This window comes from Stegodyphus dumicola, chromosome 4, assembly GCF_044657685.1.
Source record: "Stegodyphus dumicola isolate Sdum_Otavi_A_Nest chromosome 4, ASM4465768v1".
NCBI lineage: Eukaryota > Metazoa > Arthropoda > Arachnida > Araneae > Eresidae > Stegodyphus > Stegodyphus dumicola.
This window is the reverse complement of record NC_140771.1, coordinates 193646177-193660820: the sequence shown is the minus strand read 5'-3', so window position 1 is coordinate 193660820 and position 14644 is coordinate 193646177. Positions and strand designations below refer to the sequence as shown.

The 14644-nt window shown below is 32.4% G+C and overlaps 1 protein-coding gene across 1 annotated transcript in view; it reads left to right on the top strand.

Annotated features, from left to right (window-relative positions):
* The window catches only part of LOC118179856 (choline/ethanolamine transporter flvcr2a-like), a 98332-nt gene extending 93639 nt beyond the window's left edge, over nucleotides 1-4693 (top strand). Inside the window, exon 10 of the mRNA XM_085814294.1 lies at nucleotides 3971-4693. Coding sequence (XP_085670420.1) covers nucleotides 3971-4035 — 65 coding nt within the window. The 3' untranslated portion in view covers nucleotides 4036-4693. The remainder of the gene's footprint in view (nucleotides 1-3970) is intronic.
* Nucleotides 4694-14644: the final 9951 nt, after the last annotated feature.

The following is a 14644-nucleotide window of genomic DNA, read 5'->3' as shown; positions in this document are numbered from 1 at the left end:
GTAAGGCAATATACCGGTCATCTGCGGGTGTGGTTCCTCGTGGACGACCACTAATAAACCCCCGGATAGCTGTTCCTGTAGTTTGAAATTGTCTCCAAAGTCGTGAAACGATGCTGTGAGCAATTCCGAACTCTGCAGCCACATTTGTCACACTGCGGCCTTCCTCCAACTTCCCAATGATTCGACGTCGGGTAAAAGCATCCAGATGTCGTCTAACAGATTGATTATTCGCCATTTCTCGCTGAGACAGCAACTCGGTGTGATTTTAACTGCTATACGGCGTGCAATCTCTTTGCCAGAAATACTGATCTTACACCGACAACATGCTTTATACTACTCAGACACTCCCCCATTACGTCTACCTGCATATCTGCGCATGTGCTACCGTACATCACCTTACTTAATCTCCTGATTCGTCTTTCTGTTCACTCTGCCTCTTCGTTCAGCTGATATGCTAATTTTTCGACTTCGTCCTTAATTTTTGCATACCAGTGTATATCTTACAATCTAGAGTTAATACGGTAGTATTTTAAGCGAAATTACGTAACTCTGAATTGTTTAACTAATTGAAATAAACATACCGTCAGTAGTATCCATAGTTATCACTAGAAACAGAAATTTGTTCACATTTTCTGAGATACTAATGTTTCATTTTCCCTCGTAACATTTTTTACAGTTCTTTAAAATGCCTTAGAGATGTAAACAGTAGAAACTCGAAATGAATGGCAATGTATGTTTTGAAACCATTGAAGAAGATGATGTTGGAAAGTCTGACATGATGCTTTCATTTAATTTACATCAGTCAGGGTAGCATGAAATAAGCAACTCATGATCAAGTGTGGAGAGACATCATTATATCTCATGAGTGCATTAATCGCAATGATATTTGTTTCTACATGATATTTGTTTCTATTATGGGTCACGTTTTGACTATTAATCGTTTATCCGGTGAGAATAGCATTGCGAACATTATTTTGATCCTAAACTGACAACCATAATAAGCGCATAAACACCGCACTTCTACTGTAAATTATGCATGATTCGCTTTCGAGAGTGGTTGGAGGAAATGAAGCATTTCATACCTTTCGCAATACCTATCCTCTTGAAGGGACCCAAGATCTAGTAAACTTTTTACATATATAAATGACTCTAAAAGCCTATACGTTATTTTAAGAAATAGTCATGTGCAGCAATCTCATGTCTACTTCCCAATGGAGAAGTACTTCCTGTGCCACAGCTAGTTGTAAATTATACTTTAGGTGAAAAGTAACGCATTGCGTCAAATAATCGCAAATGCGAAAAAGAGCTAAGATTATATTCCTTATTTATTAAAAGGTACACTGCGTAAAAAAAAAAAGGGGGGGGTCGACACAGTTCTATATTTCCCGTTCTACTGAGCCGATTGCGAAAATTCAAATTGCATTTTTCATATCTCGAAAGCGCGACTTAGGATATACTATTCTAACATAGGTATTTTGACACAAAATCGGGCTTTTCTGAAATAACATATCAGTTTTTTCTATAATTCGATTCTATGACTCAAATTATGTCAGACTACTAAGTTTTGTAAAAATCGTACGCCTAGTTTTTAAAAAATGAGCTCTCAAAATTTTAGCTCCTCAATGTTAATTGAACTTGGTTTACATTTATTAATATCAATTTTTTATTAAACATTTTTGATTCTTCCTTTCCCATTTCGAAATTTAGGTTCATTCCAAATAAAATTCACCCATTTTTTTGTTTTATTTTTTAAATTTCTTTTTTTTAAATATTTTTTATAAATTTTTCGAAAAAACTTTTGAATTATAACCTATAATATTTTTACCACCATATTAAAGTAGGTGTAGTTCTAAGCATACCTGCAAAAAATTAGAGTTTTTTATTCAAAATTTTCTAAGATATACACAAATTTACATATTTGCGCGTTTTGAAATTTGGCATTTTTTCCCTGAGTTATAATAACGCCAAATGTGGTTTATGGATTTTGTTACGGTGAACTGCCACAGCTATTTTTAACCTTAAATTTTAAATACATTTTTACGGAGAATTAATTATATGAATTATTTTCTCGCAATGATGCGTATTAAATATTTATTAATACTATATTAAAAGCTCTTTAAAAAATTATAGATGACATTATTCAAATTTTTAATATTTTTTATTCTTTCTTCCTTTTCTTTAATATTTGTAAGAGTAAATTTTTACCTTCGCCGTGTTATCGTCTGCTACTTTACTTTAACTTCATTTAAACTGACTTGTCTAAAACTGAGAAAGTTCGTTTGATGTTTATTTTCAAAATGTTTTTAAGCAAACAGGACTTTGAAAGTTGGATCATGTCCCAGCTTTAAAATATATATATATATAAATTTTTACATTAATCCTCGTAGAAAGAATGTTTTAAGTAGTAATTTCCTCTAGTATTGTAGATTATAAAAAAATCTTCTTTAAAAAAGAAATTATTAGGCTTAAAAATTCTAAATAATATGATTTAGATTGTTTGCATCCGATATAAGAGTCGGGTCACTCGGTGGTGGTACAGGATAAGCGCTGCTGGAGTGGTTTATTTCTTTTTCATTTAACAAAAATCTATTAATTCAAATATTTATTCTTTGGACTTTGCTTTAAACTTTATTTATAGTTAAAATGTCTAAAAAATTAAAAGTTGTCTTCAGTTGAAACGCATTTGATGCAACTGATATTTTAAAAAATTTCACAAGAATGCAAAATTTATTGAAGTGTAAAAATCGAAAAATCTTAATTTTCTTTTGTCAGCACTGAAAAAAATATGCTGAAGGAAGGGAAAAAAATTAAAGGGGAATCTACTTCAAGGAAGTTGGGCGTTCAAAGAGAAAACAATTGGACCAGCAAATAGCAGCAATTGAGTTTGTGCTAACGGATAAGACAAAAATTAATTTAAATTAATTCACAGCACATCATATTATATCATAAACGGAGTATCCCATGATTTCTCAGTCGAATTATTTGAAGATTCCGGAATTTATTCGGTGACGTATACGGATATCATCTAAAAACGTTTTTCCTCTTGATGAAACCAGTCTTTCCTTTCATCGCATGCCTTCAAAATGTCTAGCGTCTAAAGACTGATAAAGGTTCTGAACCAAATACTGATGAAATGGATTGAATTGGATTATTAAGTTGCGGCAAAGCAGGGCTATCTTCTTAAAAGGAAGTATGCCTTCGTGAAGAACTTTCTAAGCGAAACCAGCTCGTATAGACGTTACACATGAGAAAAACCTCGAAAACGCCCATGCAACCATCCCGTTCGCCGGGATTCGAACCCCGAAGCGAACTACTAGTGTTCAGCGACTTTACCGCTCGGCCGTTTGTGGTTCCTTTTCAATGGAAGGCGATAACTTTATTTAAAATTAATATCAGAAATACCAAGATGTTTCGAAAAGTTAGATGCTTTTAATATATTTGCAGAATGCCTGAAAATAAAAGAGCTAGAGCTATTAAGAAGAAAAAATAAATTTTTGCATAAAATTTAGTATTTTTTTTAAATTTTATGATATTTTATTCTTGCAATTGCGATTTCAAAAATAAAATGTTTGACTAAAATATGAATAACGTTTTAAAAATAAATGTAGTATGATAAAATTGGGTAAAGCAATGGGCACAATGTTAAAACTGTTTAAAGCAATGTATGCAACTCATCGTAATCTAAATTAAAATGTCGGTTATACATCCCTCTTATTAATATATCGTTCTGAACGAAAAAATTGAATAGCGTGTTAACTGTGCTTTACTGCATTTTCTCTTTTAATATATGCAATTTTCAAACGCATCGTAGTCTGGGTCACAAAGTATTCTTCAGCATTTTGTGTCGTCTCAAAGTCATGGCAATATAGTATCCAACACAGCGAACCTTAAAAAAAATCTGATGTTCTTCATACATAATTAATTACCTTTTTTTTTTTTTTTTTTTTTTTTTTTTTTTGTACTTTTACAGGTTTCATGACAACTGAATATAAAAGAAGCAAGAAAAATGTTGGTGAGACTGTTCCTGCCCCTTAAAATCGCATACATTTTATTCTCTTGAAAAACCGAGAAAATTATTTTTTGATGTGATGAGTTGACATTGGATTTCATGTTCTCTGTGATGTCAGATATAATTTGTAATCGATAATGATATTAGAAGATAAGAGGATGATCTTTTATCTAATATAATAAGATATAATTTGATTTTGAAAAAAAATGGAAGCTATCTTGAAAGCAATTAATTTGTTTAATTTTATGTATACTATTATGACATGTTTCAGATATAATATTAGAATTTTTTATTGTTTATATACAGAAAATAAAGGTGCTGATGCCAGATCTACTGATTGAATTAAGTGTACTTCTTCGAAGTTTTGTTTCAAACAACGTTCACGGATACAGGAAGCAAACATTTTAAAAGCAATAGATAATGCCTCATCTTTCTTTTGAATGACAAATTTTTGAACATCATAGTTGACAAAATGAAACTTTCTTTAGAGTTGATATCAAACTAAAAGATTTTGTGACAGAAAAATACCATTTAATGCTTTATTTCAGGAGACAATCAGAAGCTTTCTTCAAGCAAATATTTATCACAGGAGGATAATTTTAATTTTCTAGAAAAATGTGTTTAGCCTCTCCATATGAAACCTGCGAAAATAAAAAAATTAATTTTAATAGTTTTCATATCTGTGTTTGTGTGCAAATTATCAGTCATTTCAAATATTCAATAAAATTTTCTCGTAAACTATATGTCACAGAATTCCCTTCCTTTGGATAATTTTTATCTACTCAAAATATGAAAGATGACTATGCAGACATTATGCGTAATTAAAGGGGTACTCTGTGTGGCTACAATTTGCAAAATAAAGAGTTTCTAGAACCTGTTTGTAGCCCATTCCGATTCAAAATGCTTTGCAAAATCATCAATGTAAAATTTCTAGGTAATCATGTAGTATGCGATCTACCCCTTTCAGTTAGTTATTTATTATTTAGATGATAGCACTCAAACTGATTGTTTTTTAATCCTTTCTTTCGTCTGCCAATATTATCCCCCATCGAATTTAAAAGTAGCCTTTTATTGGTACCATTTAAGAAATAAATAACTAACTAAAAACGCTAGATCGCGTACTACGTGATTACCAATATTTAAGTATGCAGATCTTAAACCGTGACATTAAACAACTATTATTATTTTATTGGTAATATTTACATATTTTGTTTGTCATCATAAAATACGGAAATGTGAAAAATAAGTACATATTATATATATATATATATATATATATATATATAATATGTACTTATTTTTCACATATATATATATATATATATAATGTTGTATGATCTTAAATCCATTTAGTGCGAAAACAAGTTATTACTATTTGCGCAATTGCTGCAAAGTTAGTTAATAATAATTTAATAATTTATTTCCTAAACTGTATTGATTAATTAATAATATTATCTCCTAAGTTTAAAGTAGAATTATTTTAAAAGAGTGAATCCATACTGGTAAGTTATATTTTGAAAGATGTTTTGAAGTAATTTGAAAGCAAACTGTTAATAATGTTTTAACGGGGACTGGAGTTAAATCATCATGAAGAATAAAAGTTCAATTGTAAAAGGAAAATTTAAAAACATGTAATCATTGTCATTGATCGGAAATTAGTTGACTTTTCAAGGGGAACAAACCAACTCCCGTTAAATGAACAATAATTGAAAAAATACGTAAATACGAAAGTGTTTCGTCTTTACTCGAGTTATAAGTTAAAGCCAAACCGGCAATTCTAGTCAGGCCAAAAATTTCCGCGAATAGAAGGGATTATGAACCAATGCTGATACTCAAAGAACTTATTCTTATGAAGCATTTTAGTCAATTCAATTTGGAGTAAAAAGCAATTACTGTAGAGAAATCCTAATTAACCCGAGTAACCGTCCTCGACACTTTCATGTTTATGCATTTGAGTTCTATATTATTTGTAAAAATTAAACATTGGAAATTGTCATTATGAAATCGAATTCAAAGTAAAGTTGAAATAAACATAGAAGATTACAAAATAAGATAAATAATGCAAACTTTGTAAAAACAAATCAAAGACAATATAAAAATAATATAAAAATAATATAAAGTAATATATAATAAGAACAGTGAATGTACATGAAGATATAAAGGCCAGAAAAGGTATTAAGTAACTTACATTCTTTCTAGTGGGAGAGTTGGCAAAGTGTTCTCTTCGTGTCTGACTCATAAGTGTAGGGTGTCCGAAAATTCTTAGCGGCAGTGGGGCTTTGAATAATATCAGTCGGTAAGACTTGGATGAAGTAATTTATGGTAGTGGGTGGGACTTGGAATTCTTGAGGGATGTATTATGTGGAGTTCTTATCTGAGTGAGACTGTCTGTTAAGATTTTTTTGAAAATACTAGTGAATGGAAATTAATTAATTTCTGGCTAATTGTCGTGTCGCAATGATTAAGAATTTAAGAAAAGAAAAAGGAATTTTCACTGTCCAAGAGCTATTAGACTAAAGTCATGAAATAGGCCCATTTTTTTAGTAACAGTATAAGTCTGAAGACAATTAGCTTTTTACAATATATACAATTGAGTAATTACACTATATACAAATCCTTCAACTGACAGTCATCCAACTTATACCGCCTTCTCAGGTTTAGGAACAAATTATCATATCCCTATCAGTTAAATGATTTAGAGTGAGTATTTAACGCCTGCTCTTTTAAGGCAATGTTTGATAAATTGAATGGGAATTAGATTATTTTTGAGAATTTTAATAAGTAGTAAAATTTCGCGTTGTAAATCTATTGTATCTGTGCATATAATTTTAATTCGTTGTATTTGATTAATTATAGTATTGTTAATTACTTTTTTGGATATGTTGGAGTTCCAATTTATTAATTTGTTAGTATTGAAATTGAAGTTTCTTGTTTTGTCAAAAAGTAAAATTTTTTTGTAGTTAATGATTTGAAGATCTAGAAAGTCTATGCTATTTTGTGAATTATTAGTTTTATTAAGTGTAAGATAATTCGGATAAATCTCGGAGTGTTCAATTTTATCAAAATTATTAATTGTAATAAGGTCATCAATATATCTGTAGGTGTGTTTGTAGTAATTTAACTCTTGTGGTTGTAGATTTTTTTGGAAATTAAATTCTTTGACAAATAAAAAGATATTACAGATCGAGGTGCTGGAATGTAAGCCCATTGGCAATCCTCTGACTTGTTTAAAAAGTTGATTTTGAAACTTGATGTAGTTATGAAAAAGTGTGCTGGCTCAATTAACTGATAAATAATGTATTGTTATACTCTTTTATTCAAATATTTTATAAAAAAAGTCATAGCCTACTCTAAGAACCAAACACTCAATTATTGAATGAAATTTGCGTTAATTAAATTTGGATATTACAAAGCATTAGCATACTCTGCAGTTCATGTGTTAAATTGCATACGAAATGAAAGCATCATTCGATCATTCTGTGCTATGTACTTTGAACAAAAGCCGTTTGAGCAAACAAACCTCTTTTACCAGAAACTAGATTCTCATACTTCAACTAGTCAACATTCTTAACTGTTTGACTTCATATCCTCTAACTCCTTTTTAACCCATAAGGGCAATTTACCCAGAAAGGCTATTCATTTCATTTTGAGCAGTCCACTATAAAACAGCGTTTCACTTTTCAAATTGTTGCCACTAAATATTACAGGCATGCATTATATTTAAAGAAATTTTCAAAAAATAAAAAAATTGAAAGCTTTCGGATTTTATATCACGCCCAAAGGAGCCTTTTTTTTCTTTTATCGAAATGGTTTTACTGTGTCAGCATTTTCATACAACCCAAGCTTTCCAAAAACGATGCTGTGGTCAGTGTACGGCAAATACAAAAGCATGCCTTTTAACACCTTATCCTTTCCAGGAATATCAAGAGCACTGGAGCAGGTTTGTGTGTTCCGATAAACGCTGTTTTATAGGCGATTCTGTAAATAACATTTTACATTTTACACAGAAAAAAATAAGTATTTCCCGCAAAAGCTTTGAACTTCAGAATATTTGAAAACATAAATAAAAGATATTCTTGCACGAGCGCTACCATTTCCCGTTTTTCTAAGACTTGACTTCCTTCACGATTTGAAAATAATAAAACCTGACGACTTTTAAGTGTTACAAGAAAACTAAGTGTTAAGAAAAATCAACAAACATTTTATTTAAAATGAATGAAACATCTAAAACTTCTTCATTGCATTAGTAAATAATGATATTTTTAATAAAATTTATAATTCTTTTATACAATGAATATATATTCTTTTCATAATAAGTTAAGATTCCTTTTTTTCACATGCATCGTAAATTGTTAAATTAAATACGTAGTTCACAAATTTCCCTATATTAATTTCTGGATAATCATTTTCATATCTAAATAAGTTTATAATTTAACCCTTTGCGGCACAGTGTTTCCGGTCTGCACACATCTAAAATTTTCCTTCTGTACGCACAGAAAAATTGAATGAAAAGGGATTTATAGGTTACTCTGAACCTTCTTTATTTATAGTAGATGGCAGCTCAACACAAACCAGTCCATATATTTTAGCCATGTTTAGGTTTTTAAGACCCTCATTTTCCAAAGAAATCTTCCAGATTTTTTTAGGGTATAAAAGGAATTGTTTGAAAAGAAATTTCTATGTTATCTTTTTAGCTGTATGCTAATCTCCTTATTCTATATTAGTTTTAAATTTTTACCTAGAAATCTTGCCTAAAATCAAACGGCGAACCCTAGGTGTACCCAGACCGGGCTCACCAATAATCTAGGACAACTGAGAGTCTGTATTCCTTGTTTTTCCGCATCTCATCGGTCAGTTCATTGACAACAATGTTCGTTTCAGCACTCTTTTCGAAGCTCTATTCAATCAGTGTCTCCACTTTGGGCACACCCACAGAATTAAACGCTATCTTCACAAAATTTTACTTGTGTACTCCTCTAGGCCTAACTAGACTGCCTATTTTTATTTATTTATTTATTTATTTATTTAAATCAAAACTCTAACTTTAAAAGGTAGCGTGCGGGAAAGGGTTAATCACATGTTTAGCCACAGGAGCTAAAGATCTTATCCTGCCTTATAAAAGTATAGCCTCTTCTCTACAAAGTTTTCCATAAGAACTACTTTATAATATGGAAAAATGTAAAAGCACTGAACTTTAACATTTCATGAGACACACACTTTACATTCCTGAATTTATATTATTCTATGAAGTGCTCATGCATTGTTACTCTGCCTAAAACACCGCTACAGATGTGATTCCAGTCAATAAAAAATGTTGCACTTGATATACATAATTTGTAACTCACATTGATACAATATTCAATTAATCACTTGAATTAATCACTTGCCACTGCATTATCAATTTTGATGTTATACCTCTTAATCATTGTTTACATTACCTTATCCTTTACATTCTAGGACCACATTCACTTTTTCATTACATAGCTAATTTTATCATTTGATAGTATACATTTCACATATACATTTCATATACTAATATGTCATGACATTTTTACAAGCTACATTTGTATTAGATCAACTACTAAATTACATGCTTTTACTTTGATTCATCAGTATGATAAGGAGATTTAAAGCACTTTTTTTAAAATTTTTTACCTGGTACAGTTAATTAGACCATGCATATAGTACAACTCAATTCTTCTTGTATATCGACCAGCAAACTCTACCAAAACAGTGCATTAGCGCTTTATTACACTAAATTAACACGTTGAACGCTGCCCCGAATTTGCTGTCCTTTCGTTCACCCGGCAGCGAGCTAAGCCGTATTTTTGTTTAGAATGTTTCAATACATTTCATTAAGACTAAATTTGATTACATTTTCATTGAGACTATATTTATTTTTTAACTTTAATACTGTCGGTCCCGCGGATTGACGACAGCCAAACGAAAATTTCAGTGCCGGTCCGCAGGGACCGACGCCGCGCTCAACGTGTTAACCCATACCATACATAATCATCATTCACTGGCTAGTTTGTAAACTTGCTTATCATAACCACAATTTCTTTATATCTTTTTTTTAAATTTAATTCGCTGATCTACAATTTACAATAGTGTTATTCTCCTAATCCTCATTTTCTGTCGAATCTATTCTTGAAGGCTTTTGTGAAAACAATTTGCTTGCGTGAACTTTAGTAGTTTGTATTATATAATTATCATTTCGTAGCTTTTTAATAATCTCATATGGTCCTCTGTACTTTGGATATTTAACACCCTTCTGTCAGTAAATTCTTGCACAAAAACTTTATCCCCTGATTTCAATTCTGGAATTTTTCTCCCCTTCAAATATTTTTTTGCACAATTAAAGTATTCATCCTCATTTAATTTTACTTGTTGCTTATCTCTACTCAATTGTTCCTTTAGTCTTTTGGAATATTCTTGGAAATCTTCTGCTAATTTAAGAGGATCATTTCTATCTATGGGAGTATTTAATGTTCTAGCAAAAAATAGTTCTGCTGGTGAAAATTGAGATACAGAATGTTTAGCGTTATTATAATACAGTTTAAACATCAGTACTTTTTGTGGCCATTCAGATATTTTCTTTGATATTGCTGCAATTGATTTCTTCATTACCCTGTGAACTCTTTCAATCTTGTTCAATTTATTATCCATTGGACTGTGGATAATAAATTGAACTTTTTCTGTGTTCTATTTTAAGCGATTTTAAAAATTGATTAAATTCTGTGGAACAAAAATAGGAACCGTTGTCTGATAACAAAATTTTTGGAATGCCAAATCTGGCAAAATAATCATTTAAAGATTTTATGATGGATTGAGAAGTGCAGTTGTTTAACGGAACTGTTTCCAAATATCTGGAATAATGATCAATGATAGTGAGTACATAAAACGTATTATCTATGGATCTGGGTAGTTTACCAACTATGTCTATAGCTATCATATCTCTCCAGGAGCAAGATTTTTCTTGGAAATTAGACGTTGCAGAGTGTTGTGTGGTTTAGACTTATTTTGTTAATTCTTAACCATTTTCTACAAAACTTTTGATATCGCTGTACATACCTCTCCAATAGTATTTTGCTTTCACTAACTCATATGTCTTTTGAATACCAAAGTGAGGCACATGAACTGTCTGTAATACATCTTTTATTAGTGCTTTAGGTATTAGGATTTTATTCTGGATACTTCTGCCCTTCTTTCTAGCATTTACAAGTTTTAATTTTATTATTAATACATCTGTATGACTATCAATAAAATATTGTTCTATACTATCTTTGTGGTTATCCTGCAATTTTTTATAATTATTTTTATGTATGGATCACTTTGCTGTTTACTAATTATGTTTTGAATAGACAAATTATCATTAGTGCTGCACTGCTCGATATTGAAAATGCAACACCGAGAAGGAGTGGTCCGAAAGTGATGGAATTTGGTAAAAAGACAGAGACAGCAAGCAGCAATAAGTGATCTTTATTTCAAAATGATAGTCAGAATACAGAGCGAGAACGGCATTGGCTCAGTAGGATGTAGGACCATTGTGGTCCTGAGAGATGGCTCTCCATTCCCTTTCAACCATTTGACACAGTTCGTCTTCTGAACGAGGCATGGGCAGAGTCTGCAAATGGCGTCCAATCACATTCCACACATGTTCGATTGGTGATAGGTCAGGAGAGTATGGTGGCCAGGAAAGCATCTGTATACCTTACAGAGCATGTTGACAGATGCGAGCACTGTGTGGTCGGGCGTTATCTTGCTGAAAAATTGCATTAGGCTGCCCCTGAAGGTAGGGGATTGCCACCAGTTGCAGTACATTATCCAAGTACCGTTGGGTCGTCATAGTGCCCTGAATACGAACTAGAGGTGACCTGGAATAGTAGGCAACGGCGCCCCAAACCATTATGCCACGTTGTCGCGCGGTGAGGCGTTCCACAGTTACTGCCGGATTAGATCTGTCTCCACGTTGACGCCACACACGTATGCGGCGACTGTCACTGGATAAACAGAAGAGTGATACATCTAAGAACACGACATTTCGCCAATCTGTCATCCACATCGCTCCAGTCCGGCACCATTCTAAACGTTAGCGTCTATGCTGTGGGGTCAACGGCAGTCTTCTTAACGGACGCCGTGAGTGCGGGCCACGTTCAACCAATCGACGGAAAATGATTCTGGTCGACACGGGAACATCCAGGGTATCTTGCACATGCTGCAGAATCACAAGTGACTTGCGGGACCGCCACAGCTTGTCGGCGGATGCGTCGATCCACGCGTGCTGAAGTCACTCTGGCTGCACCTGCATCCCCCTTCTTCTCACATTTCCTTGTTAGAACCATGTTCGCTATAGCCGATGCACGTGTTCGCATCCATGTGGGTATCAGCTGAGATTTGACGTAAGGACCAACCCGCCCTTCTCAGTCCGATCACCATACCCCTCGTAAAATCGTCTATCTGCTAGAAGTACCTTCGCTGACGGCGGCCTGTCATTCTCTCCTATCACACGTATCCTCTGGGACAAAAACCAACTTTCTTCGATAATTCATCTGGCAGAAATAACGACACGAATATTGCCCATTCTGCACGTTCCTTCCTATGTATCTTACTTCATGTGCGGAGAGCAGCGCATTTCACATCATTCGCATAACTCAGTGACGTGCGTCTACTCTAAAATTTACATAAATTTCTGACCACTCCTTCTTGGTGTTGCATTTTTAATGTCGAGCAGTGTATTTAAGTTCTTTACTACTACATCATCTGAAACTCTCGACAAGTAATCTGCTGGGTTTTTGAAACCAGGAATATGCTCCATCGTGTATTGAAATTCCTGTAGATATAACAACCAGCGTGCTGCAATATCTGGCTGCTTGTCAAAATTGATATAGAAAGTTAGAGGTTTAGCATCCATTAATATTACAATTTTTTTTCCATACAGATGTTCGTGAAATTGTTTTACTGATCTGAGGATTGCATAAAGTTCTCTTCTTATTGAAGGATATCTAGCTTTGGCAGGTGTTAAAATTTTTGTGTAAAATTGTAGTGGGAAAAACTTATCATCATTCTTTTGATTTAATATGCCACAAATGGCTGATTTAGAAGCATCAGTTACTAAATACAGAAGTTTATCTTTGTCTACATTTTTTATTGTGGGTTTTTCTAAAATTAATTCTTGTATTTTATCTAAAGTATTTTGGCACCTCCCATTCCACACGAATGGAATATTCTTTCTTGAAGTTCACTATTGGCTTTACAATTTCTGCATAATTAAAAATTAGGTGTCCAAAATAATTTACTATACCTATGAATGTTTGAACCTCTTTCACATTTCTTAGCCTAGGAAATTCAGCTACTTTCTGAATATTCGCCTCTGAAAGAACAAAACCATTCTTATTAACAGAAAAACCTAAATAAGTAATCTCTTGTGTACATAGCTGCAATTTGGCTGGGTCTAAAGTTAAATTAGTTTTTTTAACTTGTCAGACACCTTTTGTAAAATAATTACTAGCTTGCAATTCACCTAAACATTTTGATATTAGAGCATGGAAATAAGAAGGCGAATTTTTTGCACTAAAAGGTAACCAAGTTGGTTGAAAATTGCTAAGTTCCGTGCAAAAGGCTAGTTTTTCTTTATCTTTCTGATCTAATTTTATCTAAAAAAATGCCGACTTAAGATCTAGCACACAATAATAACTTTTACCTGCTATATTATGCAAAATATCTGAAATCTTGGGTAAACAGATTTGATATGATTTAGTTATGCAATTTAGCACTCTATAATCTACTACCATTCTAAATTTTTATTTACCTGGTATCGGCATTAGGTGGTGATTTCTTTTTTACAAAAATTGCTGCAAAGCGGTAACTCGATGTTGATGGCTTAATAATATCTGCTTCTAACAATTTGGCTATCTCCTCTTAAGCATATTTTTTAGCAATGCGAGGAATAGTGCACGGTCTGGTCTGAATTGGAAAGTTATGTAACAAATTAAATTGTGGCACTACAGCATCAGTCTCACCCAGAGTGGTGTATGACTTTGAAAACACAGCTGAATTTTTCATGAGCATTTCAATCATTTTTTTTGTTCTACTTCTAAATGGCTTAAATGAAAATCGTCTGGGCTTAATTCCTCCTTTCTTAACCTTTTAATTTATTTTAAAGTTATGTGGTTAATTTATAAATTTGATTGCTCTCTAGGCTTTTAAAATTGTTTTTCCTCTACTTTATACCCCTTCAATCTTTTCACCCTTTCTTAAAATGATTGTGGAATTCGAATTGCTTTCAATTATGGTGAAAATATATTGCCTCTCACTTATCTCATGAATTGAGTCAGTCATACCCATTTTGTCCTTTTTCGTCTATCTGGTGAAAACATTATTTGTTGTTCTTTCTGCATATTAGCTGGAATGCTTAATTTTAATATCTCTGCAGTATTTGGAAAAATTCTGGTATTTAATACTACTCTTACAATACCTGACTCATTTGGTTGACTATTCTTGTTTACCTTTTCTGCATTAATGCATTAATGTTTACCTTTTCTGCATTAATGTTACTACAATTTTTCTTTTGTCTAGGAGATCAAAATAGGTGTTATCAATAATTAACTGACTTTTATTTTCATCTATTAAGTG